Raw genomic sequence first — 25,518 nt, forward strand, 5'->3', positions numbered from 1 at the left:
CCCTCTATAGTTTATTTTTCTTCATTTCTGACCCTGTCTCTTGCCATATCGCCAATAGAGGTTACAATCAGAAACGTTATGCATGTATGAACACTGCAAATTAATGTCTTCTGCAGACTTTGACCATAAGCTTAAACAAGCGGGGAGATCATACAATTTATATGGATCACTCCCTAAACATGTGTCCAGTAGTTCGACTAAAACTTATATTTGGGGGGGGGGGGGTTTGAATTATTTCGTTATTTTACGCTACTTTCCTGGAATGCCTACTATTTCTTATTTTTATTCTTTTTGCTGTAGAATGGAGTAGAGGGTACGATATGTGATCTAGAAATCGTGCGTTGTTTATTTTAAACAGAGGACCTCGGGGGTAGCTTGAACGTTATTAATTGCTGAGCGTTTTACAAGCATATAAACGAAACCATTTAATAGTGTAATTTATAATGCTGATGTAAATGTTAAACATTTTAATGCAAAGCTTATGCATAATGTATTACTCTATAAACATGCTTTTGAAAATATATGGACCAAATTAATGTGGAATTTTATTATTAAAATCATCAACAATTACTGTCACTCTCGTTACCTCAGATTGGTTCTGACGGTATATGGAAGGAGTGTCGCCGTAAGAAGTCCTTTAAAAGAGGGTCGATCAAAAAGAAGAAAACATAACCGTCCATTGGATTTAGCAAACGACTTTGTTCAGTGCTGAAAATAATGATCAGTTGGTGATCGATTCCTGTCTGGCTCCTTTTTAATCGAGTTTAATTAATCTTCGTGACGAGTGCCTAAGAGAGCCTGCTTATCTACGGTATTGTGCTTAAGAAAAACTTGCAAAGTCGATACAGTATAAACTTTTGTATCAAAGACATATCAAGCTACTGGAATTCATGGACTGTTTGATTGCTGAAAGATGCGGACAATGTGCCGCTTTTCCCGAACTGAATTATAAACCAAATTAACACCGCCCTGGGGACGTTTGGTCGAATACACAAGCGTTCTGCGAAAATGGGATTTGATCTGGATTGATACTGAATGCATTCAGTCAGGTTTTATTTAAGAGAAACCGGATCAATTACGAAAGACAACCGAAGTGCAAAAGTCATTGTCTTAACTTTCCAGTTATAGCCTGGTTTGATTATTAATGTTTCCACAAGATGGGAATGGGGAGACTGTCGATGAATCAAAACATCGGGATAAACAGGAGTGAAGCTGTGTCGCTGCCGCTGGGTTGTGGGGTGAAACTCGTTCAATTTTCCAGCTAGGTCAGACTGCAGGATATATCAGGAAATCCAGCCCGCTGTGCAAAACAAACGCTCCAAGTGCTCTTAATTGATCTGGGATGAGTCCGGGGCGGTTTATGATAAAGTCGTGAAGGTTCATGACTACATTAGGAGTCAGCTTTTAATTGAGGATTGAGTGGGCCTGAACGCCCAGAAGCGACTCGTACATCCCCTGCTTTCTTCACTGTTCAGCCGTGGGTGGCTTATGGTTCAGCATTTTCCTTTTGATTCACTTTCTGGTTTAATATCAACGGTGTAGTGATAACTTATTCTGGTTTGATTAACGATCTTGTCAACAAACTCAGATCTATGTTTCCGCACTTAGAGTCAATTATCAACACTCGAGTTTACTGGTCACACGGTGCAAGTGCTTCGGCGGCATCGCATTGGAACGCCTGCAGAGGCCTGTGGTACGTTTTGACCTTCATATCCATCTTAGTTATACCTTTGTGCCCGGCAGATGATGATGTCAGTGCTAAAGACCTCGAGTCAATTAACAGGAAAGTACGTATCCAGAGTTGAAAGGAATTATACGGACGTTCTGTTTTGTACTTTTTGCAAAATAGCGTTTGTGCTGTCTTATACAAATTAGCGATAAGCGTCCAGTTATGAATTAATAGAAACTAATACGATTTTGTTATCCTAATTAGAGTCCAGTCGGAATATTCACGTTTCTTCCGCCCAGCACGCAGAATATCAGAGCGCACAGACTGCATATCATCTGACCCTCACTGTACACTGAGTAACAGCAGCACAGGGCAAACCTGACTCCTGCTACATATAACCAGGTTTTTATCGTCGTATACTTGATATCGAAAAGTAAATATCTATATAAATCAATCAAATACTATATACAATTGATGTCCAACACGTCAAGATTGGTTATGTTCTTAATAGTATGATTATAGTAATTAGCAGTCACTATTAGACACTTCTGTGAAGTAAAAAAATAGTATTAACATTTACTTTTTTTGCATTTTGGAAATAAACAAACGACCCTGGTGAAAACAACGAAATGGCTCTCTGTCGGACATTGCTTCAAGTTGCTATGGGAATTATAATCGCCAAGAAGCTTCTCTACCTTGTTGCTTTAAAAAGTATTACGCGCGTGTTAAAGGTTTAACTTTTCTCTTTCGAGGAGAAAAATGTACAAACATCAGATAAGTTGTGAGATTTCATTTCGTCTTTTGAATGGAGTACGGTTGATCCTAACCTACTGCGGTATGAATTGACTTCGTTTTTTATTAAGGGATAGGCATCCAGGCGTTTGTAAACAGGTGCGAATTTCTCTGAAATAACTATCTCAGTTGCAGATACAATATTCGTTGTTTCCTAACTATGAGTTTGTAGTTATTGAATGCGGACCTCTGGTGAAGGACTCTCCGATAAACGGGGGTCCCTGGCTATAAGGACCCCAGAGATCCTAATAATGAATTGCGGGCAATTTCGCGTGAAAGATACCCAATTCATTGAAATGCTATATTTTGCATTAAGTGTTCGAGACTCTACGCACCTTCAAGTCCATGCCCCTCGCAGTATGTTCCTTCAGTTCTATTGTGGTCCTCGAGATGATTAGTTTGGACTATTTCAGATATCGATGTCTGTTCACTATCTGAAGTTAATCAATAATACTCACATTTTTGTTACTGAAAAGCTTCAGAAAAGAACGTTTTGCCGAACGAAAGACACTTAATACAACTCTTTTTGTCAGCAATACATTGTTCATTCACATATATTGACATTTTTACAGATGCACCATATTTTCTTAGTATCAGAATCAAGATATTAGAGCAGCCTAATTATTGATACAAGAACTCCGAGTGTATACAATTATTAGACGATTTTAATGTTTATGAAAATATAAACATGGACGGTGAACGCTGTCTTACCCTGTATTAAGTTTTGTACAGGCCAATTACAGATAAATTTACCTATTTTTCGATTTAAAATAGGCTTTGGGGTGGGGGTGGAGACTCAATAAATGGATTTTCTCAAGTTTCTGGGCGGGGATTAAACTGCACGATATGCAGACGGATTAACAAATATTCATCATTTCATCTGTTTCTATTGTCTTTATTTTGTTCCAAGTGCATAGTTTTTATTGTTATTTATTTAAGCATATATTCATGCTGTTTATCTCCATTATTCGGTCTTTGAGTTCAGAATTTTCAGAGTGGTCAGAATTCAGATAATTAATTGCAATGCCTCTTTGGCCGAGCGACCTGCGATATTCTCACACATAATTACCGAATGTTTGATATTTGCCGTAATAATTAATAATTTCGCCTACCGGTAAGTGGGTCTGATATGGCTAATTTGTGTCCACTAAACATTTTGATGCGAGTGTGTTCAAATGAAATTAACTAGAACGCATACGAAGGGGCCGGTTCGCTTGTGTTGTTCTCTAAATTTCCAGATGTTCAGACGCTTTCGTTCTTAACTTTAGAAGTGGCCATGGTAACCGATTTAAATCAATCTCGGCGTCCATCCAGCATTTTTCCCATTTAATTGAAAGCGAAACTATTCTAAAGATGTTACAAATGTTAGATATTGTTTACATTAATATATGTAAACTGACACATTGTTGAAGCTTTTATATTATGTAATTTAGTCCGCTCTAAACAAAACAGGCGAGTCTATTCTCTCAAAGATCGTCTCCCTTCGGAGACACGGTAAACTGCACGCGTAGCTGGAGCGTTGTAGTTAAAACCAATTCCCGAATGCAGCAGAAACACCTAATGGTCTCCAAACGTGCCTGTATATAAAGGAGCGACCGTAGTCTCATGCATTCATATGATAGCGATGACTGTAGTGAGGTTCAGACAAACGGGACGGTCAAAGTATTGTTAACAAACAACACTGAGGTATTATTGATCGGGAGCATAGAATTTAACTGAAACAGGAAGCTTCAAAATCTTAAATTGAGCCAGCCACAGAGAAAACTGTCAACTCTTTGTGTTGGTGTCCACGATTTACAGTCAAGAGACCGTTCGGCCCTTCAACCTATTCTGGATCTTTGTAGAATTATCTGGTATTCCTGTCAAACGGAATGTCACATTTGTTTAAAGAATATATATATAACGGGGTGCGTTAGCGTAGAGCCATGCGTCTTACTCTGTCCAGGGATAAACCGTGGCATAGATTTGTAAAGATTAAGGATATCACACTGAATTCTTCTGTCGTACATCTTTCCGCGGGAAGGAATAGTTCATTTAAATTATGTAACTAGACTTCTTTGTGAAAAGCATTTGGATTTTTGCATAACTCTCAAACACAACTTTCTATAAATACGAGCAAAGTACCACGGGCTCTGGAAATCCTTAACAAAAATGATGCTGAAATGCTCAGCGGGTGGTGGAGAGAGAAACAACTGACACTTCATACAGACAACCAGAAGTAGAAGAAATTTGATATAACATTTTGTAAGACCACGCTTAGCCTTTGCATTAATATTAGCATACCCACGGATTATATGACTATAAAGTTTCATATTTATATTATAGACTAATGTGTTCATTATATATTCGACCAAGACATCATATTCTGCCCACCCAAAAGAGACGCTAATGTTATACCGCTGATGGTAACCATTCCCAATATGTTACTACTGTGCCCTTACTGCTCAAATCAGGATGTGCGTGCGCGGAGGGTATCGCCTATCGAAGCCAGAAAGGCTGATAACAGCGCCTCAGTTTTCTTTTGAAGCTCGCGGTATCTGCAAGAGCACAGTTAATGTGTTTTTAGGGGGTCAAAAGTAAGCCAACAATTCCTAAGAGACTTGTGCTAGTTTGGATGCTTAAAACATGTCTTTATCTGTCACACCTGTAAAACGTTTACGCACAAATAATAACATAACCACTCTCTTTTAAAACTGTCACTTTGTTAAACAAGCTGTCGTTGAAAGCAAGACCTTGTTTACCAAATATATCCTGCATTACCCTCCGCTAACTGGGGGCAAGCTATACGAGCGGCAATTCCACTCCGCAACATGTAGCACCATGGAATTCTTCTCACCCGTTTTAGTTGTACGTTTTTGGGATCAATTTCACTTGCACAAAAAAAGGAGATTCGGTTTGATACAATTTATGCTGGTTCCAAGTATTCCCTCATTTCTTACTTTTAGGCACAGTTCATACCTGACTGGTAGGTAAAGATGCAATAATGAGATGTCGCAGTTATGGTGACCTCAGTGAGTTTGTACGTTCACCGCACAGACACAAAACTCTTGAAGAACTCAGCAGGCCAGGCTGCATCTATGGAAACGAGTATAGCCGACGTTTCGCGCCGAGACCCTTCATCAGAATCTGCCAGTCCCGATGAGGGGTCTCGGCCCGAAACATCAACTATACCCTTTTCCACAGATGCTGCCTGGCCTGCTGAGTTCTTCCAACATTTTGTGTGTGTTGCTCGGATTTCCAGCATCCGCTGATTTTCTCTTATTTCTGTATGTACATCGCGTTATCTTTAGCCGGCGAGCAAGAATTGAAACACACACACACACACACACACACACACAAATAGAATGCATTAAAGGGAGTGCCTGATTGCCAGATTCTTCATTTAAATCTATTACAGAGCTGTCCGGCTGCTAACTCTTCCTTTAAACTAAAACCTCTAGTTATTGATTGGCATCTCCCTAGACCAGGAGTTTAGGTGGGATAGGGTTTCTTAGGTGTGTTCAGGAAGGTTTTCTGACGCAGTATGTAGATAAGCCTACAAGAGGAGAGGCTGCATTTGATCCGGTATTGGGAAATGAACCTGGTCAGGTGTCAGATCTCTCAGTGGGAGAGCATTCTGGAGATAGTGATCACAATTCTATCTCCTTTATCATAGCATTGGAGAGGGACAGCAACAGACAAGTTAGGAAAGCCTTTAAATGGAGTAAGGGGAAATATGAAGCTACCAGGCAGGAACTTGGAAGCATAAATTGGAAACAGATGTTCTTAGGGAAATGTACATCAGAAATGTGGCAAATGTTAAAGGGACATTTGCGTGAGTTCTGCATAGGTACATTCCATTGAGGCAGGGAAAGGATGGTAGGGTACAGGAACCATGGTGAACAAAGGCAGTTGAATATCTAGTCGAGAAGAAAAGAAAAACTTCCGAAAGGTACAAAAAACTAGGTAATGGTAGAGGTCTAGGAAATTATAAGGCTAGCAGGAAGGAGCTTAAGAATGGAATTAGGAGAGCAAGAAGGGGCCATGAGAAGACCTTGGTGAGCAGGATTAAGGAAAACCCCAAGGCATTCTACAAGTGTGTGAAGAACAAGATGACAAGGCGTGAGAGAATAGGGCCAATCAAGTGTAACAGAAAGGAGGCATAGATAGCTCAGAAAATTATAGACCAGTAAGCCTTACTTCAGTGGTTGGTAAATTGATGGAGAAGATCCTGAGAGACAGGATTTATGAACATTCGGAGAGGTATAATATGATTAGGAATAGTCAGCATGGCTTTGTCAAGGGCAAGTCATGCCTTATGAGCCTAATTGAATTTTTTGAGAGTGTGACTAAACACATTGATGAAGGTAGAGCAGTAGATGTAGTGTATATGGATTTCAGCAAGGCATTTGATAACGTACGCCATGCAAGGCTTGTTGAGAAAGTAAGGAGGCATGAGATCCAAAAGGAAATTGCTTTGTGGATCCAGAATTGGCTTGCTCATAGAAGGCAAAGAGTGGCTGTAGATGGGTCATATTCTGCATGAAGGTTGGTGACCAGTGATGTGCCTCAGGGATCTGTTCTGGGATCCCTTCTCTTCGTGATTTTTATAAATGACCTGGATGAAAAAGTGGAGGGATGGGTTAGTAAATTTGTTGATGACACAAAGGTTGGGGTGTTATGGATAGTGTGGAAGGCTGTCAGAGTTTATAGCAGGACATCGATAGGATGCAAAACTGGACTGAGAAGTGGCAGATGAAGTTTGGCCAAGATAAGTGTGAGGTGATTCATTTAGGTAGTTCAAATATGATTGCAAAATATAGTATTAATGGCAAGACTCTTGGCAGTGTGAAGGATCAGAGGGACCTTGGGGCCCGAGTCCATAGGCAACTGTGTGGGACCCTGGTCACACCCCACTTGGAGTGTTGTGCTCAGTTCCAGTCACCTCACTACAGGAAGGACGTGGAAACTAAAGAAGGGGTGCAGAGGTGATTTGCAAGGATTGGGGAGCATGCCATATGAGAATACTTTGAGCAATCTCGGCTCATTCTCCTTGGAGCATCGGATGATGAGAGGTGACCTGATAGAGGTGTATAAGATGATGAGAGGCATTGATCATGTGAATAGTCAGAGGCTTTTTCCCAGGGCTGAAATGTCTAGCATGAAAGGGCACAGTTTTAAAATGCTTGGAAGTAGGTACAGAGGAGATGTCAGAGGGAGGTTTTTTGCATGGGGAGTGGTGGGTGCATGGACTGAGCTGCCAGTGACAGAGGTGAGGCAGATACAATAGGGTCTTTTGGGAGATTCCTTGATAGTATGTAGAGCTTAGAAAAATAAAGGGCTATGGGTAACCCGAGGTAATTTCTAAAGTACATGTTCGGCACAGCATTGTGGGCTGAAGGGCCTGTATTGTGCTGTTGTGTTTCTATGTTTCTATTTCCTCTTATGACTTTCATGTTCTCGCAGTTATTTGCTGCTCTAGTATAGTATATTGTATCCAGAAACCCCATAATGTTACCAGGGCTGTGGCACAGAGACTGAATGCAGAGCAACAATGTATGAAGAATTCTCCTCTATTAAATCGGATTAAGTGCATACCAGAAAATCAACAGAGTAATTGTTCATTGTGTGCAATGCAATGTGGCTGGGATCCTTATTGAATTCAGACTACTAGTTCCCTCAACAGTTAGCCTATGACAGCCTCTGATATCAGGTCTCTCATCCAAGTGCCCACCAGGACTGAAATGCTTGGAGATGACCAGTGGGTAACCTGCTCCTGGGTATGCAAAGTCTTCCAGGTTCCCCTTCAAGTCAGATACCCTCTTGGCTTGGAAATGTGTTGCTTTTCCTTCATTGATACTGAATGGAAGTCCTGGAACTCTCTTCCAACCCTCACAGTAGGAGTATATTCTCTTGATGGATTTTAACAATTCAGATAGAGCTTTATCTAATGTATTCTGAAGGTTAATTTGGTATGCATTGGATCTGGTAATCTTGCTGGCACTCATGTGAAGAAAACAGAAGTAGTTTTACATTTACTAGACCCAGGTGCTTCCAGTAGTATCACATTAATTCAACTCAGTTCAATTTAAAGACTTGCAAAGGAGAAGGTTATATACCACTTGAAAGGAATGGATTATAACTAACTTACCCATCTGACGTTTGGGTAGGGTTTACAACATGAAGATAGACCACCTGGTCCAACGAGCTATACTGGTAAGTTTTCCACCCTTGCAAGTTAACTTGACCCCTCAGCACTTCTTTCTTATCATGTATCTAGAGTCACCTAAAGTACATCCACAGTGTTCATACATTAATAGGATATTATAGTATGGAAGGAGGTCTTTGTACCAGTGTGTGTTCATGTGGCTAAAAAAATCAACTACTTAGATTAACTCCATGTTAAGTTAAAGGCTTGCAGCCAAGATGAAATGGCAGATCATGTTCTGCTTGGTATTTTTGAATGTAATAAAGAGATCTCCCTTCAGCACACTTTCAGGCCTTGAATTCCAGACCCAAAACGTTCAAGATGAAAACTTGCTTTAATCCTTCCATCATATTCTATATGAACTGGTTATTTCCCTTTCTGTTCAGGGAAATAATTCTTCCCTGTTTATCTTTCATGTTTCACAATGCTAAGCATTCTGATTAAACCTTCCACCTGTTTACTCTGTTGCAATGAAGATAATTTTACTCAGGCTAATCTGGCCTCATAACTAAAATTTCCATGTCTCTCCTCTGTACTCTTTCCAGTGCTATCACATAATTTCTATAGTGCTGTAACCAGAACTGAACATATAACTCCAGACAAGGTGTTATAGTGTTTTTTACAGTTCCACTATGATCCCTCTGTACATCTTAACTAATAAAGGCCAGTATTATCTTAATATCTAGAGGTGTACAAGATGATGAGAGGTATTGATCGTGTGGATAGTCAGAGGCTTTTTCCCAGGGCTGAAATGGCTAGCATGAGAGGACACTGTTTTAAGATGCTTGGAAGCAGGTACAGAGGAGATGTCAGGGGTAAGCTTTTTACACAGAGAGTGGTGAGTGCGTGGAATGGGCTGCTGGCGATGGTGGTGGAGGTGGATATGATAGGGTCTTTTAAGAGAGTCTTGGACAGGTACACGGAGCTCAGAAAAATAGAGGGCTATGGGTAACCCTAGGTAATTTCCAAGGTAAGGACATGTTTGGCACAGCTTTGTGGGCCGAATGTATTGTGTTGCAGGGTTTCTATGTTTCTAATGCTCCTCTATCTTCCCTGCTAAGTTCATGGATCCACGGATTTGTGTTGCAAGATTAGGCTGTTCAGCTACTCCTCTCTGAGTTGTGCCTTGTACATTCCTTTCATTGCTTGCCCTCTCCTAATGCCTTCTCCAGGATGAAACCTGCCCAGCCACCCACTCATTGACATCTTTCTGCAGTCAATAGCATTGGTCCTCACTTTAAGATATTAGGTTAACTCTGATATAATTTTAATGATGATTTCTAATTAAAGCCAAATCCACTGAAATATAGCACAAAATCTAAGGGACCCAGCATTGAGTACAGCAAACTCCAAATCAATACAGCCTTCCAACTACTAAAGTAACCATTGACCATTATCCTTGGCTTCCTGGCAGTAAACCAATTTTGAATCCCTGTTCCATTGAATAATATGGGTTTTAAATTATTTTTTGTATGGAAACTTGTAAAAATCTTTGTTAAAGTCCATGTCAACATTATTAACTGTTCTGCTCTCATTAATCCTTTTTAGTACCTCCTCAAAAAATACAATCAAGTTATCAAGTCTAGTCAAGTTTATTGACATTTAACTATATACAATGTTTCTACAAACCAGTGTGTAAAGCACAGTAGTACACACAACACACGTAACACACAACAATGAAGGTAAGGATTTAATGTACAGATGAATCACACATTAATAACAAACTAAAGTGCATTAATCACTTATATTTATGTAACAGATTTTCCCCCAAGCCATCGGACTACCAACCTACTGACCTCTGCTCTGCCTATTGTCTTGTTTATTATTTATTGTAATGCCTGCACTGTTCAGTGTACCTTATACAGTCCTGGGTAGGTCCGTAGTTTAGTGTAGTTTTTGTGTTGGTTTACGTAGTTCAGTGTAGTTTTTGTATTGTTCATGTAGCACCATGGTCCTGAAAAACATTGTCTCATTTTTACTGTGTACTGTACCAACAGTTATGATTGAAAAGACAATAAAAAGCAACTTGACTTGACTTGAATATTAAATATTGTAAAGTATGGAACAGATTAACCAGTGATACTTCGAATATGATGCGGCTGGGAGTTCAGAAACCTACTGGCCTGGGAGAAGAAACTGTTTCTCATCCTGCTCATTCTTGTTTTAATGCATTGTAGTCTCCTGCCTGATCGTCTCAGCTGTTCTCACAGTCCTTTGCAGGGACTTCTGGTCCGATGCTCTACTGCTTCCATACCAAATGAAGATGCATCTAGATGGAGGTGGAGATCCAAAATAACCTTTGATTAACAAATCCAAGCTGACTTTTCCTCTTTCATATGTATGGTACAGATATTATGGGCTGAAGGGTCTGTTCCTGTGTTGAGCAGATCTATTTTCTAAATCATTCATTGTTGTTAAACATTTACTCCATCTGTTTTATTTTCCCTTTGGAAGCAACAATAGTAATCCTCTGAAAGCAAACATGTAGCCAAAATAGAAAAGGACATAATTGTAATAATCTTTATTCCTTTCAACATCCTGGCCTGGCAATATATGCACTTCTAAAGAGGCAAACAGCTAAACAGGCAAACCAATTTGCTTTAACTGCTACATATGGTAGTACATCCCATATGGAAGACCCATTTTGGATATGTAAAACAAAAAAATGAAGCATTTACACCCTAAAGATTGCCGGTATGATTTTGGCATATATGCCTCTTTTACTTTGGAGAAAAGAATCAAGAATACAAAATATTGAGGCATGTAGAAAATACATTAGAAATGTAGAAAACTTACAGCACAATACGGCCCTTCGGCTCACAAAGCTGTAATCATTTATCATTTAATCATTTAACAGAAAGTATCTCTGTCTGAAGGTTTTCCATTCAGAAACAAATCATGTTTATAATTCACTCTGCTCTGTAATAACTATCATACATTTTATATTACAAAATATAGGCTTGTTTTGGTCCATTTTCTTGAAGCTGGTACCCACGATGACTTGTGATTAGAATTCAGAACAAAAATGTTAAGTTATACAAATTAATGCATTACAAAAAGGCAATACTAATTTACATTGAAAACAATGGCATCGTAATAAATGTGCTCTTTGAGGAATTTTTTTTGGTGAGGTTGGGAGGGAGAGAATGGGGGTGATGAAAAGAAAATTAGAAAATGAACTTGCTGTCAATGTTGCTTACCACTTTAGTGAATTTTGCAGTATTTTGGAGTAGATTTATTTTAATGCTGATCTTTCCTGAAGTACTACGTGCATCTCCTTTCTCTTTAAGAGATTACATCTAACTCAAGTGGGCTGAAAATTATACAAATTTCTCAATTTCATTGTGATGATCTATTAATTAAGTGTTATTTAATTATCACTCCTGACTCTTGCTACGTTACTATACACATTCATATTGAGAAGTACATATCATAATAGAAAGCAGTTTCTTCAATCACTTTTTAAAACTAGTTTTTAAACTTTGAATTATTAACCATTTGGTTTTCAAAATACAGATGACTGTCCAAGATATTTGTTTTCTATACTTTATTGCTCTGAGAAGATCCTGAAGAAGGTGCTCATATGATTGGATTGGATAGAACATTTGATTATTATAGAACTATTACAGTGAAGGAATAGCTATGCTAAAAAATTAGAATAGTGTGTGAATTGCCTAGAAAGTTGGAGATCATGGCATTCTGACTAATTCCCCTCTTTTGCTCCCTGTTAATATCTATCACTCCAGTGAGACATCTTGGCAGGTCCTTTCATATTGGAAATTACATTAATGGAAGTTACTTGTGATTAAATGCTTGAAACAACTGTTGGAAAATTACATTACTCTTCAGCACAGTATTGGAATAGCTACGTACTCTTTGCCCACTTACATCAGTTTGAGAATTAGTTTCCCCCAAGTTTTAGAATAAAAATTGGACAAAATAAATTGTTTCTTTCGATGCAGCCCATGTCAAAATGTTATGAAAATGTGTGGGTTCAGTGAACAAATTGCATTAGATGATACCTTATGGTGGTGTGCAAAGTGGTCTGCCTAATGATGTAATAAAACACAACATTAATGAGAACATTCATCTTCCCCTTATGTTTGTAAATTGCAAGATTGCAAGTACATTTTGCAGTTACATCGATTATAAACATTTAATTGTGATTGAATGAAGCAATCTAAATTCCATTTACTCCTTTAATTAGCAAAAAAACATGGAGAACTAGAACATTTTGAAAACAATAAAGTAAACTCTAACAAACATTTATAATATAAATATATCAGTTATTTTAATATAGGAAATATATTTGATTTATTCATATGTAAAATAATAACTTTTGTCAAACCTTTAATATTGGTTTACAAACATATGGCACTGAGTTTGAAAATTTAGAATTTATTTGCATCACTGATAATAATGTGATGGTCTTGAACAAATGCATCGGACTTGGCCCTGTTTTGGAATGAAAGTGAATAATTCTCACTTGCATTGGCTGAGTTTGGATACTTCACTGATGTCAATAGCTATCTGGGACCACCATTTATTTAAGACGCAGAAAATGCTGGAGATAACATGGCAAATCAAGTTGGAACGATGCAAAATAGAAACAAAGTATTCGTGTCAATTTAGCAAGTTGCCATCTGAAGTGAATAACAGAACAAACAAGTATTATAGAGGTTGAGAGCTGGAGAGACTGGAGTAAAAGCAATGGGAATATCTGTGGTAGGACGAGAGCTCATGAATACCTATGAATGTGCCTGAAAAGGTGCAACTAGAGGGCAATGAATTGGGGTAGTGGCGGGGGGAGGTTGGAATATAAAATCTGAGAGAGAGAACATAACGTTTGCTAGAAATATGAAATAAAAGAGGATGCTTGAAATAGTCAGCAGATAGCATTATTGGAGGGATAAAACTGAATTAAACTGGCATTTTCTGACAGAAAGGAGAAACATTATATCATTTGAAACTGTTAAATGCAATATTGAAACGCAGCAGCAGATGCTCGTAGCGTGAGAGTAAATGAAACTCCTTTCGGCTCGCTAAGCGCCCGGCGGGAACCACGGATCGCGCATGCGCGAACGCACAAAGATGGCGGCAGTGCGAGCTCGGCGGGTAGCTGGTGTTCCGCAGCCCGGTAAAGACGTTCAACAAGAAGGGCACGTCACACTCAAGGGCGCTGGGCTGCAGCCGGGAACCTTCTGGCTCACCAGGATAGTTCTGCTGCGTTCCATAGCTTTCATTTACTGTGAGTGAAATGACGGGGGAGGGCGGGGTGAATGAAAGAAATTAGGCAACGGGTGTAGGTAACCCACTCCACTCAATTCTCCTCACACAAGTTCTCCTACCCCCTTCCTCCCTATTTCCCTTCAGAGAACCTACCCTCCCGTGCCCTCTAAGGGAGTGCACTCCCCCATACTCGCTCACAGAGGACCATCTCCCTCTTAGAGCAACAACTTCTTCAATGGCAACATTGCTATCCTCCCTCACAAGCAACCCCACACTCTCACGTCAGCCTCTGTCACCTCAGATGTCTGCACAATCGCCATGAAACCAGCCACTACCCCTCCTTCTCAACCCCGAACCCTTCCCTTTCCCTCACAACAAACCCTTCCCTCTCCCAACTCCAGCCCCAAACCCTCCCCTCTCCCAACTCCAACCCCAAACCCTTCCCTCTCCCAACTCCAGCCCCAAACCCTCCCCTCTCCCAACTCCAGCCCCAAACCCTCCCCTCTCCCAACTCCAGCCCCAAACCCTCCCCTCTCCCAACTCCAGCCCCAAACCCTTCCCTCTCCCAACTCCAGCCCCGAACCCTTCCCTCTCCCAACTCCAACCCCGAACCCTTCCCTCTCCCAACTCCAACCCCGAACCCTTCCCTCTCCCAACTCCAACCCCGAACCCTTCCCTCTCCCAACTCCAACCCCGAACCCTTCCCTCTCCCAACTCCAACCCCGAACCCTTCCCTCTCCCAACTCCAACCCCGAACCCTTCCCTCTCCCAACTCCAACCCCGAACCCTTCCCTCTCCCAACTCCAACCCCGAACCCTTCCCTCTCCCAACTCCAACCCCGAACCCTTCCCTCTCCCAACTCCAACCCCGAACCCTTCCCTCTCCCAACTCCAACCCCGAACCCTTCCCTCTCCCAACTCCAACCCCGAACCCTTCCCTCTCCCAACTCCAACCCCGAACCCTTCCCTCTCCCAACTCCAACCCCGAACCCTTCCCTCTCCCAACTCCAACCCCGAACCCTTCCCTCTCCCAACTCCAACCCCAACCCCTTCCTCTCCCCCTGCAGCCCGTCCCCTCCCCCTCCACCACCCTTCCCCCCCCACACCACCTCGCTCAACCCTTTCCCATTCCCTCTCAACCCTAACTCCTCTCCCTTTCTCCCTCAACCCCTCTCCCCACCCCCTCAACCCTAACCCCTTCTCCCTTTCCCCTTCCCCAACCCCTTCTCCCTTAACCTATCCCATAAGTCCCCAACACCCCAGCCATCCCCTAACCCTTCCCATCCTCCCCAAACATCCTCCCCCAACCACCCTCCCCCTCCACACCTCCCCTCCCTACTTCCCCCAAGCCGCCAGCCCAACCTCCCCTTCCCCCCCAACCTCCCCTCCACCTCTCACCTAATGTGAGACCCCTTCTTCATATGTCATTCAGACACAATTTCCACCCCACAGTACACCCCCGAAGGAACTTCCCTATATCAAGCAACCCCCTCCTCAAACCTGCACATCACTCCCAGATTCTCCTCTCCTCTTTCTCATTGTCACTGATGTCACCCATTCCCCAGCCCACACATGACCTACATTGTAGTGGTCTTGCACTTTAGTAGGAGGAATAAAGGTGCAGACTATTTTCTAAATGGGGTGCACATTCAAATATCAGAGGTGCTTTTGAGTCCTTGTGCAGGATTCCTAAATGGAGGAAAATTGTAGCATTCATTTCAATAGGACTGGAATATAAAAGCAAGGGTGTAGTGCTGTGGCTTTATATTATTTTGGTCAAAATATTTTGTGGAGTAGATTTCCTACTGCTGTATCCAATTTCAAGATTTCCTGGTGGGCTGAGTTCAGGCCTTGAGTGTTTTCAAGAAGAATCTCTTCCTAAATTGTCCAGACTTGCACAGTCTTTTTGTGCTCTCCAAAGTTCACCTATTCACTGTGGTTGTGGGGTGTCATATACAGTATAATCCAGGAAGTGAATGAACTTCTTCTCTGCATAATGCTTAAACTCTGAGTGTTAATATTACTTGGAGACTTATGTAGTCTCTCATATGGTGCAGGAATTACTTTCTGTGATCCAAGAAACCCAGTATTCTTTTCTTGGTCCACTTGTATACTTTGTTTGTCAGTTTGCCTTCCCATTTTAATCTATTGGTTTATGTCAGATAATTTGAAGTTTCTATTTTTGGGCAGGTGGTTTATTTGCTTTAAGTTGTCAAAACCTATAGTGGAGACAAAGTGACATCTCTCCCCACCCAAACCTTGACTTTGTATTCTGGTCCAGCTGCACTCTGTGAGACTGCACAATTGCTTTCTGTGTATCTTACCTGCACGTTGCATGGCGCTGCATTTGTATTGTGCATATATGAACCAACATAAATGGTCATTTTCATCCAAACGTCTTCAAATCACAGGCTTCTGCATTCAAACTTAGAGAACTTTGGTCTTTATTACAAAACCTGTCCAACTTTAATCATTAAGACTTAACATAAGAAATAAAATTGGAGGTACAAGTTGTTTTAGCCATTCCACAAAATCTCCACTATGATATAGAAACATAGAAAACCTACAACACAATATAGGCCCTTTGTCCCACAAAGCTGTGCTGAACATGTCCTTACCTTAGAAATTACCTAGGGTTACCCATGGCCCTCTATTTTTCTGAGCTCTATGTACCTGTCCAGGAGTCTCTTGAAAGACCCTATAGTATCCACCTCCACCACTGTCGCCAGCAGCCCATTCCATGCACTCACCACTCTTTGCATAAAAAAACTTACCCCTGACATCTCCTCTGTACATACTTCCAAGCACCTTAAAACTGTGTCCTCTCACGCTAGCCATTTTAGCCCTGGGAAATAGCCTCTGACTATCCTCACAATCAATGCCTCTCATCATCTTATACGCCTCTATCAGGTCACCTCTCACTCCTCCATCGCTCCAAGGAGAAAAGGCCGAGTTCACTCAACCTATTCTCATAAGGCATGCTCCCCAATCCAGGCAACATCCTTGTAAATCTCCTCTGCACCCTTCTTATGGTTTCCATATCCTTCCTATAGTGAAACGACCAGAACTGAGCACAGTACTCCAAATGGGGTCTGACTAGAGTCCTATATAGCTGCAACATTACCTCTCGGCTCCTAAACTCAGTCTCACGATTGATGAAGGACAATGCACCATATGCTTTCTTAACCACAGAGTAAATCTGCTCAGCAAATTTGAGTGTCCTGTGGACTCGGACCCCAAGATCCCTTTGATCCTCCACACTGCCAAGAGTCTTACCCCTAATACTATATTCTGCCATTGTATTTGACCTACCAAAATGAACCACCTCACACTTTACTGGGTTGAACTCCATCTGCCACTTCTCAACCCAGTTTTGCATCCTATCAATGTCCCACTGTAACCTCTGACAGCCTTCCACACTATCCACACCTCCCAGCTTTCTGTCATCAGCAAGTTTACTAGCCCATCCCTCCGCTTCTTCATCCAGGTCATTTATAAAAATCATGAAGAGTAGGGGTCCCTGAGGCACCTGGTCCCTGGTGACTGAACTCCATGCAGAATATGACACGACTACAACCACTCTTTGCCTTCTGTAGGCAAGCCAGTTCTGGATCCACAAAGAAATGACCCCTTGGATCCCATGCCTCCTTACTTTCTTAATAAGTCTTGCTTGGGGTACCTTGTCAAATGCCTTGCTGAAATCCATATACCCCACATCTACTGCTCTACCTTCATCAATGTGTTTAGTCACATCCTCAAAAAATTCAGTCAGGTTCGTAAGACATGACCTGCCTTTCACAAAGCCATACTGACTATTCCTAATCATATTATGCCTCTCCAAATGTTCATAAATCCTGCCTCTCAGGATCTTCTCCATCAACTTACCAACCACTGAATTAAGACTCACTGGTCTATAATTTCCTGGGATATCTCTACTCCCTTTCTTGAATAATAGAACAGCATCCACAACCCTCCAATCGTCTGGAACCTCTCCCATCCCCATTGTTGATGCAAAGATCATTGCCAGAGGCTCAACAATCTCCTCCCTCACCTACCACAGTAGCCTGGGGTACATCTTGTCCTGTCCCGGTGACTTTATCCAACTTGATACTTTCCAAAAGCTCCAGCACATCCTCTTTCTTAATATCTACATGCTCAAACTTTTCAGTCTGCTGTAAGTCATCCCCACAATCGCCAAGATCCTTTTTCGTAATGAATACTGAAGCAAAGTACTTATTAAGTACCTCTGCGCTGTCCTCTGGTTCCAGACACACTTTTCCACTGTCACACTTGATTGGTACTATTCTGTTGCGTCTTATCCTCTTGCTCTTCACATACTTGTAGAATGCCTTGGGGTTTTCCTTAATCCTGTCCGCCAAGGCCTTCTCATGGCCCCTTCTGGCTCTCCTAATTTTTTTCTTAAGCTCCTTCCTTCTAGCCTTATAATCTTCTAGATCTCTATCATTGCTTGGTTTTTTAAACCTTTCGTAAGCCTTTCTTTTCTTCTTGACTAGATTTACAACAGCCTTTATACACCACAGTTCCTGAACCGTTCATCCTTTCCCTATCTCATTGGAATTTACATATGCAGAATTCCACACAAATATCCTCTGAACATTTGCCGCATTTTTTCCATACATTTCCCTGAGAACATCTGTTCCCAATTTATGCTTCCAAGTTCTTGCCCGATAGCCTCATATTTCCCCTTACTCCAATTAAACACTTTCCTGACTTGTCTGTTCCTATCCCTCTCCAATGCTATGGTAAAGGAGATAGAATTGTGATCGCTATCTCCAGAATGCTCTCCCACTGAGAGATCTGACACCAGACCAGGTTCATTTCCCAATACTAGATCAAATGCAGCCTCTCCTCTTGTAGGCTTATCTACATATTTTGTCAAGAAACCTTGAACACACCTAACAAACTCCACCCCATCTAACTCCTTGATGTCCCTGTTACTATTGGGTGGTATATGAAAAAACACCCAGTAGAGTTATTGACCCCCTACTGTCCCTAACTTGCATCCACCGAGACTCCGTAGACAGTCCCTCCATGTCTTCCTTCTTTTCTGCAGCCGTGACACTATCTCAGATCAACAGTGCCACGTCCCACCTCTTTTGCCTCCCTCCCTGTCCTTTGTGAAACATGTAAAGCCTGGCACTTGAAGTAACCATTCCTGCTCCTGAGCCATCCTAGTCTCTGTAATGGCCACAACATCATAGCTCCAAGTACTGATTCACGCTCTAAGCTTGTCCGCTTTTTTCATAATACTCCTTGCATTAAAGTAGATGCATCTCAAACCATCAGTCTGAGTGTTCCCTAAACTCTCCCCAATAGCCTCTGCAAACCTTCCCGCCAGTATATTGGTTCCCCTGGGATTCAAGTGCAACCTGTCCTTTTTTTACAGGTCAGGCCTGCCCCAGAAGAGGTCCCAATGATCCAGAAATCTGAATCCCTGCCCCCTGCTCCAAACCCTCAGCCATGCATTTATTCTCCACTTCACTCTATTCCTATACTCACTGTCACACGGCACAGGCAGTACAGGTGGCCCCCGTTTTTCGAACGTTTGCTTTACGACAGCTCGCTGTTACAAAAGACCTACATTAGTACCTGTTTTTGCTAACCAAAGAGGATTTTCGCTTTTATGAAAAAAGACGCCTGCTTTATACGTGTATTTACCCTGAAAAAGACGACAATGACCATGAAGCCTTGTGCGGGCAGTTGTTTGCGCACGTGTGTACATGCCGATTTTTTTTTCTCCAAATCGATTTTGGCTCGCTGTCTTCAGGAGTTTGATAAGTGAAACTACACCTTATATACAATATTTCTACTTTATATAGGGTGTATATTTATCATATAATTCCTGCTTTTACTATATGTTCGAGTTATTTTTGGTTTTATGTGCTATTTGGTATGATTTGGTAGGTTATTTTTTTGGGTCTGGGAACACTCAAAAATTTTTCTCATATAAATTAATGGTAATTGCTTCTTCACTTTATGACATTTCGGCTTACAAATGGATTCATAGGAACGCTCTACCTTCGGAAAGTGGGGGAAACCTGTAATCCCGAGATTACTACCTTTGAGGTCCTGCTTCTCAGCTTCTTTCCTAACTCCCTCTTTTTTCAGGACCTCCTCCCTTTTCCTACCTATGTCGTTGGTACGAATATGTACCATGACCTCTGGCTGTTCTCCTTCCCACTGCAGGATATTGTGGACATGATCAGAAACATCCTGGACCCTGGCACCTGAGAGACAAACTACCATCCATGCTTCTTTCCTGAGTTCATAGAATCACCTGTCTGACCTTCTAACGATAGAGTCCCTATAGGGTCTCGCTGTTCTCACTGGCTGACGTTCGCACATTTGCCTAGTCGTGCCCCGATCAAACTGCTGAAGAAATAACCATCTCCTTTTAAACTCTTCTCGCTGTTCTCACTGGCTGACGTCCATGCGCTTGTGCAGTCATGCCCTGAACAAACCGCTGGAGACATAACGTGATATTTTCCTGACATTTTATATTCTTTAATATCCAGAGAAAATATTCTGTTCTGAATGCAATTATTAAGTAAGCTTCCATAGAATTCCAAAGATTCACCACACAATGAAAATATTTCCTACTTTGAGCTTACATGGGCAATCCCTTATTTTGAGACTATAACTCTTAGCTAAATCAGCACATCTAGTGTGTTAAACTAAGTTAAAGAAATATGAAATCCTAATTGTTGTCCCAGGAAAACAAAATCTAAGAATTCCAGGAATAGGACTTATTTGGTAAAAAATCCTCAATACTTAAATTATCTGCAGCCATGCATTGCCTGTGTTCTCTCTTGATGTTGTCCAAGTTGAGTTGAAAGCTCATGACAGACATGTAAAAATAATTATATCTGGTTTGAATGTAGTTCTATTGTATGGACAGCATTGAAAACTCAAATGGTCTCAAAAGTCTTTCTTAATGGCTTAATTTCATTAAATTGGAGTGAAACGTTATGCCAATTTAATATTTGAATATGGACATAAAGGGCATGGCAGCTGCTCAGTATAATGCATTCCCTTGGGGAGTTCTGATTTCTTCCCATATCCCAAAGATAAATGGATTAGGAAATTAGTTGTCTATTGTAAAATTACCATTGGTGTGTAGTTGAGTGGTAGAATCTGGGAGCAGTTGTTGGGAATTTTAGTGTAGGATTAGTATGAAATGGGTGCTTCACAATTGAACATAGAATATTATAGCACATTATAGGCCCTTCTTAAACTTTTAACCTACTCTAAGATCAATCTAACCCTTCCTATCAAAATCACTCTCATTTTTCTGTAATTCATGTGCTGATACAAGAGTCTCTAAAATGTTCCTAATGTATCTGGCACTACCACCACCCCGGCAATGCAACGTAAAATACTGCCTCTCACACCCCCCCCTCACCATAATTTCCTCTTATCACCTTAAAATTTTGTTCCCTTGTACTAGCCATTTCCCTTCTGGGAAAAATTATCTGGCTATCCACTTAATGCCTCTTACCATCTTGTGCACCTCAATCAAGCCACCTGTCATCTGTCTTTGCTCCAGAGAGAAAAGCTCTAGCTCACTCAACATATATCCTCATAAAACATATGACCTAATCCAGGCAGCATTCTGGTAAATCTCCTCTGTACCTTCTCTAAAGCTTCGACATCTTTCCTATGATGGTGTGTTGAGAACAGAATGCAAAACTCCAAGTGTGGTCAAACCAGTGTTTTATAGAGCTGCAACATTATCTCATGGCTCTTGAGCTCAATTCCCCTGACTAAGGAAGGCTAGCACACCATTCGCCTTCTTATCAACCCTATCAACCAGCGTGACAACTTTGAGGGATCTCTAGATGTGAATGCCAAGATCTATCTGTTCCACTATACTGTTACGAATCCTGCCATTAACCTTGTATTCTACCTTAAAATTTAACCTTCCAAAGTCAACTACTTCACGGTTTTCCAGGTTGAATTCCATCTGCTACTTCTTAGCCCAGCTCTACATCCTGCCAATGTCCCATTGTAGCCCATGACAACCTTCGACACTATCCACAATTCCACCAACCTATGTGTCAGTTGCAAACTTATTACCTTTTCACTTCCTCATCTAAGTCATTATAAAAATCACATAGAGCAGAGGTCTCAGAACAGTTGCTACTGATTTCCAGATAAAATACATGCCATCTACAACAACTCTCTGCCTTCTGTTGGCAAGCCAATTCCACATAGCCAAGGTTCCTGGATCTCATACCTGTTGATTTTCTGAATGAGCCAATCATGGGGAACCTTATCAAAAATGCCTTACTGAACTCCATGTGCATCACATCCACTGCTTTACCTTCATCAATCTGCTTTATCACATCCTCAAAGAATTGAATCAGGCTTGTGAGGCATAACCTGCCCCTCACAAAGCTGTGCTGACTATTTTTAATCAGGCTATGCTTAGACAAATGTTTGTAAATCCTGTCTCAGAGAATCTTCTCCAATAATTTGCCCACCGCTGAAGTAATTCCCAAGGTTATCTCTACTCCCTTTCTTGAAAAAAGGAATAACATTTGCCACCCTCCAGTTATCTGATACTAATCCTGTGGCCAGCAAGGATTCAAAGATGATTGCCAAAGGTGCAACAGTCTTTTCCCTTGCTTCCTGCAGTATTGGTATATTTTGACAGGGTCTGGTGACTTATCTAGCCTAATGTTTTTCAGATATTCCAACACATTCTCTTTCCTAATGTTGATATGTTCTAGCATATCAGCCTGGTTTATGCTTCCTCACATCTGACAAAGTACCACTTGCTGTGAATACTGAAGCAAAGTATTCATTAAGGACCTTCTCTACCTCCTCTGACTCTTGGCACATATCTTCTTTGATCCCTGATCAATCCTACCCGCACTCTAATCATCTTTCTGTTCTTCACATACCTGTTGGACACCTTGAGGTCTTCATTAATGCTACTTGCTAAGACCTTCTCATGCTTCCTTTCAGCTCTCCTAAGTCTGGTTGTCTTGTAGCTCTCAAGAACCCTGTGTAATCCTTGCTTCCTAAACCTGAAGTAATCCTTTTTCTTCCTCTTGACCAGATAATCCACTTCTCTTGTCAACTATGTTCTCTTGTCCTGTTCCTTCACCCTATCATCCTTACCCTGCCTCAGTGGGACAAACCTGTCCAGAACGCCATGCAAGTGCTCCCTGAGCAACCCCCACATTTTTGTTGTGCATTTCCCTGAGTACATCATTCCCAATTTATGCTTCCAAGTTCCTGCTTAATCAGATCATAATGCCTGTCTCATTTCTTGAGTACTTTTCTAGTCTTTATAATCCTCAAATGCCACTTTTGATTTTAGCCATCCACACTTCCTTTTTTTTTCTTGACCTAATTCACCACCTTTCTTGAGATCCAAGTATTCCTGACTTTGCCATCTTAACCTTACTTTGTACTGGAACATACCTGTTCTATACTCGGTGTAGTTGGTCTTTAAACATGCCAGGGCTGTGAACTTGTTTAAAAAACAGCTGTACCCAGTGTTTCACCCTAGTTCCTGCCTAATACCCTCATAGTTTGCCCTGTCCCAGTACAAGACTCTCCCCAAGGTCCAAGATGTTTTCACTACTCCCTATTTCCCCACAGTATTCACCTCTTTAAAGTAGGTTGTTAATTGCTGAGATTTCCACACTGATCCCTAGCTATACCTTGTCAACTTGTTAATAACATGCTTAATTCTTATGCTTTATTTTCTGTCTTTTATGTAATCCTCTATGTATGGTATTGATTTACCTTTGACCTCTCAAGAATGTGAGGAGCAGAAGTAGGAAAAGTCCATTTCCCTGATCCAATGCTATTGAGTTGCTTCAACGACTTTCAGTGAGTTGCACTCACATCTGCTATGATAAAGTGCTTTGAGAGATTGATCATGGCCGGAATCAACTCCTGCCTCAGGAAGGACCTGGACCTGCTGGAATGTGCCTATCCTCATAGCAGGTCCACAGCGTAAAGACACACACTCAACATTTTAGAACAGCTCCTTCCTCACTACCATCAGATTTCTGAATGGTCAATGAATCCACATATATTACTTCATTTTTTTCCCTTTTTGCTCTGTTTTTGCACTATTTATTTAACTTATATGTATACATATTTCTTATTGTAATTTATAGTTTTTTATTATGTATTGCTGTGTATTGCAGTGTATAAATTTCACAACATATGCCAGTGATATTAAACTTGATTCTGATTCCAATTCCTCAAGCCTGCTGTGCATTGAATAGAAAATGGCTGTTGTGATCCTTGTTTCAGTTCTACTTTTCAGCCTGCTTCTGTTCCCTTGGCTCCTCAAATATCAATGTTTCACCATAGAATCATTGAATATATTCAATCTCCACATCTTTTTCAAATATAGAATTCAAAATTCTTAATTCTTTGAGAAAAGAAGGTCCTCCGGTTCTATCTTACATGGCATATCTTTATTCTAAAATAATGCTTCTGAGTTCTGGATTGTTCTGAGGAGAAACATTCTCTCAGCATTTATATTGTCAATCGTTTTCAGAATTTGTATTGATAAACTTACCACTCATTCTTCTAAACGTTGCTTACTGTAAAAACTCACAGGTATCATCTTATGCTGTAATATTTATGTGACATTTTATTGAATGCTTTTTTAAAATCCAAAGCAAAGTCAAAGTAAAATTTATTGTCAAAGTTGGAATTGTTACCATATTCTACATTGAGATTAATTTCTTTGAAAATAAAGAAATACAGCAGAATTTACTAAAAAAGCTATGCAGAAAGATTGACAAAAAACTAATGTGCAAAAGAAGACAAATTGTGCAACAAAAAAAAAGAACGTGAGTTGTTAAGAGTCCTTAAACATGTGTCTGTAATTTGGAGAATCAGTTAAGAGTTGTGGTGAGTTCTGGTGACCACACAGGTCCTGGAGCCCACTGGTTATAAACTGTTAACTGTTCCAGAACTTGGTGTTGTGGGGCCTTGTATACACTTTGCCTGATGGTGGTGGTAACAAGAGATCATGGCTTCCATAGTGGGGGTCCTTGATTATGGATGCTGATTCTTATGGCAGTGTTCTATAATAACGAGGGCTGGGCCATATCCACCACTTTCTGGAGATTTTTTCGTTCCTGAGCATTAGTGTTTCCATACCAGGCCATTTTGCAACCATTTGGGATACTGTTCACTGTTCATCTATAGAAGTTCATCAGAATGTTTGGTGGTGTGCCAAATCTACCGAAACTTCTAAGAAAATAGAGATGCTACTGTGTCTTTGTTATGGCATTTATCTGCTGGTCCCAGGACAGATCCTCTGATCTGATAACACCAAATAATCTAAAGTTACTGACCCTCTCCACCTCTGATACTCTCATGAAAACTGGATTATAGACTTCCAGCTTCTTTCTCCTGTAGTTGTTCTACAGTTACTGTTTCTGTTAACCACCCTGCTGGTTACATTTTCCAGGAATTCAAATGTTTGCTCATCATCATTTCCCTGCTATAAAACAATGTTTTCTCATCATCATTTCCCTTTTATAAAACCATGTTTACTCTAATATTGTACTTTTGAGGTGCTCTTTATCACTTTATTAATAATGGTTTCCAGCATGTACTCCAACCACAGATGTTGGAGT

The 25,518-nt window shown here is 40.9% G+C and overlaps 1 protein-coding gene across 1 annotated transcript in view; it reads left to right on the top strand.

Moving 5' to 3' along the window:
- The first annotated feature begins 13,720 nt into the window (after positions 1-13,720).
- lmf1 (lipase maturation factor 1) overlaps positions 13,721-25,518 on the top strand; it is a 649,165-nt gene continuing 637,367 nt past the window's right edge. Inside the window, exon 1 of the mRNA XM_059979755.1 lies at positions 13,721-13,896. Within this exon, the coding sequence (XP_059835738.1) occupies positions 13,722-13,896 (175 nt within the window). The 5' untranslated portion in view covers position 13,721. The remainder of the gene's footprint in view (positions 13,897-25,518) is intronic.

This window comes from Hypanus sabinus, chromosome 9, assembly GCF_030144855.1.
Source record: "Hypanus sabinus isolate sHypSab1 chromosome 9, sHypSab1.hap1, whole genome shotgun sequence".
NCBI classification, from domain to species: Eukaryota; Metazoa; Chordata; class Chondrichthyes; order Myliobatiformes; family Dasyatidae; genus Hypanus; species Hypanus sabinus.